The sequence below is a fragment of the Chelonia mydas genome, chromosome 9 (genome assembly GCF_015237465.2).
Source record: "Chelonia mydas isolate rCheMyd1 chromosome 9, rCheMyd1.pri.v2, whole genome shotgun sequence".
NCBI classification, from domain to species: Eukaryota; Metazoa; Chordata; order Testudines; family Cheloniidae; genus Chelonia; species Chelonia mydas.
This window is the reverse complement of record NC_057855.1, coordinates 34,477,895-34,483,922: the sequence shown is the minus strand read 5'-3', so window position 1 is coordinate 34,483,922 and position 6,028 is coordinate 34,477,895. Positions and strand designations below refer to the sequence as shown.

Genomic DNA, 6,028 nt, shown 5'->3' with positions numbered 1-6,028 from the left:
TTGAATGTAGGGGCTCATTTCGCTCAGTGGAGAAGCAGTAATGTGATTGCAGTTAGCATTACATTGAGACATTTTGAAAGAGGAAAACATTAAAACATTTTTGACATTGAAACATTGTTTAGAATATAATTTCATGTTCTCAGATTGATGGCCTAATAGGTTATCTTCATGTTCCTTTAATGGAATCTTTAAAAGACAAGCTATTGGCTATGACATATATATCCCTGCATTCTGATTAATGTGTCTGAATCACAGATGGTAAACCTGAGTAAAAGAAGTATTCTTTCACTGCAGTAGATGTTATCATACAATGTGGTACATTTGCTGATGGAAAAAGTGTAAATATAGTACTGACACAGGAGATGTTTGTTTGAATTTGCAGACTGTATATTAAAATGTGCATTAGTTACTACTTTTTCTTACTGTAATTTTAAAGTGAGAGCACATGTTTTTAAAGTGGCTTGCCAGTTCAGCTTCCTTTTGGATGCTTCCCTTCTTGTGGGGAGTCTATATTCCCAAAGAAAATGGGACTGATAACAAATCTGTTGTAAAAATATTTTAAAATGGGTTATGAATACAGCAAGAAACTTTTAAAACAACAGCATCAAAATTGCATGCTCTGATTACTGCTGCGTGTTTGTGAAGTGCTACGAAGATATAAATTTCTACATAATTGCTTCTTATTTATTCATTAGGTACAAGCAACCAGGTTTTGGTTAAAATAAGGATCTCTGAATCTTCAGACCACACCTAGAATCAAATGTAATCCAGTTTTATGTGTGTGTAGATTAAAAAGGTTTGATTAAGGAGGCCTTTCTCTCTCCCCCGTACCCCCAAAGGTAGGAGTTTCCAGCGTGGCATTTTACACCTCACAAATGCCTCTGCTGTCTTCTTTACAAAGAAAAAAAGATATATTCATTGTCAAACAGGTTTATACAACTACAAGGATACCTGTCAGTGGATATTCTTTTTTTTTTTTTTTTAGTTTTTTTAAAAGATCTTTAATAACAGTAGGTTCATGTTTCATGCATGGCAACCACTAGTAGTCCCTCCAAAGAATAATTTTTACTGATGCATGGTTTGGAGCTGAAGGTAAAGTCCTAGAGTCTGATCCAGTGCCTGCTGATGTAAATTAGAATTTTTGTTCACTTCAGTGTTTTTTTTTTTTTTTTTAATCAGGTCCGTAGTTTGGAAGACAGATTTTTATCTCCATAATGGTTTTCATGATTTCTGAGGAACAAATCCTGCCCCTTCCGCCATGGGCTTGACAGGGCCACTTTCCTGTCAAACGTGCAATTCTGCTGAATGAGTCTGGGCATAATTAGGAGATGCTCTGTGGGAGCTGCATAAGGGTGCTCCCTCTTATACATGGAGAAAACATGAACTGTTATAGTTGCAGAATGGCTCCACTCTGTAGTTCGACAGAACCCAGCTGAGTTTCTCAGGGTATGTCTTCACTTCCCACTGGATTGGCTGGTAGTAATTGATCTACCGGGGAATCGACGCCTGTACTCCACCTCGGCAGGAGGAGTAAGCAGAGTCGATGGGGGAGCCGCCACGGTCGACTCGCTGTCTTGAGGACGGCCAGGTAAATCGAACTAAGATACTTGGACTGCAGCTGCGCATCTTAGTTCGAACCACCCACCAGTGTAGCCCAGGCCTTAGTTTTGGCACTACGGAGAGGATTTTGTTCGAAGTTTCTTTATTGGAAAGGTCGTTAAATAAATAAAATGTTCACATTTATTAGGAATGTAAATTGCATCAACTAGAAAATAAAAACTTAGTGGTTCTTTGAGGGCTGGTCCCTATGGATATTCTCTGTGGGAGTGCATACATTCTATGCACCTGAGACCAGAATATTTTTCAATAGCACTGTCTGTTGAACTGCACCTGCAAACTGTGCTTGCTTGTGTTCTGAACTGAGGGCATAATGTGTGTCACAGACCAACCACCTTTCCAGTTTCATTCTACCAATGGTGGTCTGAGACGGAACCCTTCAGTAACTGGGGGATGGTGTCCCTAGCCTCTGTTTGACAGAAACTGGGAATGAGCAACGGGGTATGGATCATTTAATCATTACCTGTTCATTCCTGCTGGGGCACCTGCCATTGGCCACTGTCAGAAGACAGGATACTGGGCTAGATGGACCTTTGGTCTGACCCAGTATGGCCGTTCTTATGTTCTTAACTGCAGTTTCTGCTAGTGTTCCCACTTGAACTTTATTTTTTTTTTTTGTAAATAGTTTTTTAGATCATTGTTAGAGAGTTTTGGGGCTTAAGGGTCTCTCCCCACCCTTACTGTCTCATCTTTTGGAGAAATGAGTCTGCCCAATAAGCCATTCTTTAAGCCCTGCCTGGCCTGGCCCCAGGTCTTTCCAATTAGTGACCCTCACAAGAGCTCAGTCTTGGGGAATCATACATTCCCTCTAAGTGTGAAATCTACCATTCCTTTCCCCCTTGGACTAGACCATCTCGGGAGTTCCAGCTCCACAGGCACTTAATGGAGCTTTCTATGAAGCCCGGTTCTGATCCTGGGCCTTCCTGCTCCCTGGCACAGTGACCAGAGCACTCTAGGTAGTGCCCCTGCAGCATCAATGCTCCGGTTCCTCAAGCTAGCCCAAGGACTTGTTTAAACAGAGGCATGTGGAGGGTACACACCTTCTTAAGGATAAATTGCCTCATAAATCCTCTAAAATGGGGACTGCTTCTTCCCCACCCCCGGTGCCAAGTAAGACTCCATGCCCAAGTGACATCTGGTATCTTTGCCCCCTGTCCCTTGCTGAATGTTCTTTCAGTTCTTCTGAGTACTGAATCTCCAGCAAGTATCATCTGTCTTCGATGGTTGGAGAACTCTTTGTGGGCAAGCTTGGTTCGTTCTTACAGGTTGGGTTGAGTTGTGATCCACACTGATGCCCTATACATCTCTCAGTTCCCTTGGATCTGCTGGATCTTATGGTATTTTCCAAAGTTTCCAAATTGACAACCTGGTATCTAGTAGCAGTGTAGAATTCCTCCTGGTCCTCTTCTCTCTGGTGACCATAGCCTGCTCATTCTTATCTGTCTCTAACCACATAAAATGCTGCCATGACCTCCTGTCTCTCATTGTTATGAACTGCCAGGCTTCCTATCTTACTTCCTCTTTCTTCCGTGGCTTGGTGTCCAACTCCGTTCTTCCTTGAACCTGAGGTACTGGTGTTTTCCAAACACAGCTGTCTATGTACTCAGCTTCTCAATAGCATCTCTATTTGCCACTTCAGTCCAATAATGTTTTTCTGCAGCACAGCCATGAACTTGCACTACGTGTTCATGAAATCCAGTCTGTCGTCAGGCAGGAAAGAGAACATGGCACATCTATTATACGTTACCACCACTGTTTCATCGCTGGCTGTCTTAATTGTCACATGATGTGCTGAGCCTGGAAAGAGAGCCTCTCATATTCCCTCCAGAACTCCCCGGTTAGCTGTCTCCGAAGCTCTTGAGTTCTCCAAGCAAGTGACTTTTTACACCAAGTCTTCCCTGCTTAGCTTAGTCCCTCACCACCAAGGAGCAATTAACCACTCAGAGACTTAAAATAGGTAGGTTGATCAAAGTGCCAAAGGCTAGAGCCTTGCAGCATTACAAAGGCACCCTGCTTACTCAGTGGACCACAGCGGTGCAGCGCATACATAGAGAATAAACAGTCAGTCAGTCAACCCACAGGTGGATCAAATGCACTACTCACCAAGTCATCCGAACTGCGAGCACAGAGTCTGCAGCTACTCCTGAAATTCCCATTAGCTGCCTCTGTTTGCCAAGGAGGTCCAGACAACTGTAGAAAATCTCCCCTTTGAGGATAACGACGTGTTTGGTAAGGAAACAGATGAGTCATTCTACGCCCTTAAGGTTCTTGCATAGCTCTCCGTTCCTTGGGGCATATATCCCGACACGCTGGAGGAAATATTGAAAGCCGCCTCCTCCTAACCACCTAAGCCCATCTATCATCAAAGAGCCTGTGAACCCCCTATGAAGAACCAGAGGGTACAATACAGCAGGCACAATGCACCACCACCATCCCTTCTTCAGTCTGAGCCTCCTGCCAAGGCCTTCTGATGGAACACTCAAGAGCCATCAACCAGTCTCTGCACCACCAATTACCCCCACCCCCTTTGGTGGCTGCCTGGCCTGTTTCCTCCCATTGTGGTGGCCTATCACGGTGTACAAATGGGTCCTAGACATCATCTTGACTGGCTACACAATAGAATTCCTTTTCTACTCCTCTTCCAAAATCCCTCTCCGCATCCCTCTTCAGGAACCCCTTTTGTAAAGGAGGTAGAGATCAGCTAGAGAATCCCTAAATGAGCTAGGGCTAATAGAACTGGTGTCTTCTTAACACGGATAGGGGTTTTTAGTCACAATATTTCCTTGTTTCCAAAAAGAAGGGCAGTGGGGGCAGGAGGGGAGGTTGGAGACCCAACCTTGACCTCAGGTAGCTGAACATCTTCATACATCATTCAGGATGATCACCTTGGCCTTAATGATTCCCTCCCTAAACAAAGGTGACAGGCTTGTGACCTTCACTTTGAGGAATGCCTACTTTCATAGACATTCATCCAGCATGCAGGAGATTCCTGCTCTTTTAGGTGGCCCAAGAGCATTTTCAATACAGAATTCGCATCTTCAGCCTCTTGATGGCACTGAGTTTTCACAAAGATGCTTTCTGTGGCAATGACATACTTGCATCACCGAGGCAACCTGGTATTTCCTTAGCTCAGTGATTGACTGCTCAGGGGACGATCGTATCAGAAAGGTTAAAATGGTGGTCATCTCCATACGTGACCTCTTTCACTCTTTTGGAATCCAGATAAATCTAGAAAAGTCTGCTTTAACCCTCCCCCATCCCCAAATTATACAGTTTATCAAAGTGAATCTGAACTCAGTTTTGGCCAAAGCATGCTTACTTCTAGACAGCTTCCTCACACAGAGAGACTTCATTGCTCAATTTCACCCCAAAGGATAGTGGAGTCTGATCTGGTTCCTTTAGGCCACATAGCCACCTGTCTCTATGTGACACCTTTCGTGAGGCTCCATCACCCATACCTGCAGGCACAGTTGCAGATGGTCTACCCTGCAACAGACATCCTGGACAAATGAATTTTGCTTCCTCTGAACATCTCCATGTCCCTCACCTGGTGGCAAATCAAAGAGACTGTCTAAGTAGGGGTTCCCGTCATTCACGCACCATCATAAACCCACCACATAAAGACTCGCATTACGAATGCCTCCCTACTGGGCTCAAAAACTCACCTGAGTGACCAAATAGCTCCTGGACTCTGAAGGGATCCAGACTGCACATCAACCTTCTAAAGCATCAGGCAGTGCATGAAACTTAAAGGAAGTTCCCACCCTTCATCTATTTTGCACACGTCAAGTATGTCAGCCAACATGACTACAGTATTTTATATAAACAAGCTGGGAGCAGCAAAGTCTGCCCCACTCTACACTGATGCAATCAAGCTATGGAATTGGTGCATCTGGCACCAGATCACCTATTCAGCAGTGCACCAGTTATAGAGACTGGGAGTGGCTGGGTCATTACACATATTGAATCTGTTTCCCTAAGTTAAGTATCCTCACACCTTCTTGTCAACTGTCTAAATGGGCCATCTTGATTATCACTACAAAAGTTTATTTTTCTCCTGCTGATAATAGCTCATCTTAATTAATTAGCCTCTTACAGTTTGTATGGCAACTTCCACCCTTTCTCTCTCTCTCTCTCTCTGTGTGTGTGTGTGTGTGTGTGTGTATATATATATATCTTCTTACTATATGTTCCATTCTATGCATCCAATGAAATGGGCTGTAGCCCACGAAAGCTTATGCTCTAATAAATTGGTTTGACTCTAACGTGCCACAAGCACTCCTGTTCTTTTTAAATATGTTCTTTGAGTATTTCTCACTTGCTCTCCTTATAAGAATCTAGCTGTATCTGAACTCATTACATGTTGCTTTTTCAGCCTACTTCCTTAGGCTGTGATTAATTTCCTGCCAAC

The 6,028-nt window shown here is 43.7% G+C and overlaps 1 protein-coding gene across 11 annotated transcripts in view; it reads left to right on the top strand.

Annotated features, from left to right (window-relative positions):
• Positions 1-6,028, top strand: part of RHBDD1 (rhomboid domain containing 1) — an 89,877-nt gene that overhangs the window by 69,349 nt on the left and 14,500 nt on the right. The window contains exon 6 of one of the 11 annotated variants that reach the window (XM_043521948.1): positions 696-810. The exons of 9 other annotated variants lie outside the window; for them this stretch is intronic. In XM_043521948.1, the coding sequence (XP_043377883.1) occupies positions 696-754 (59 nt within the window). In that variant the 3' untranslated portion in view covers positions 755-810. Of the gene's footprint in view, positions 1-695; positions 811-6,028 lie in introns of those variants that run through there. One more of the 11 variants, XM_043521947.1, reaches the window with a different exon arrangement.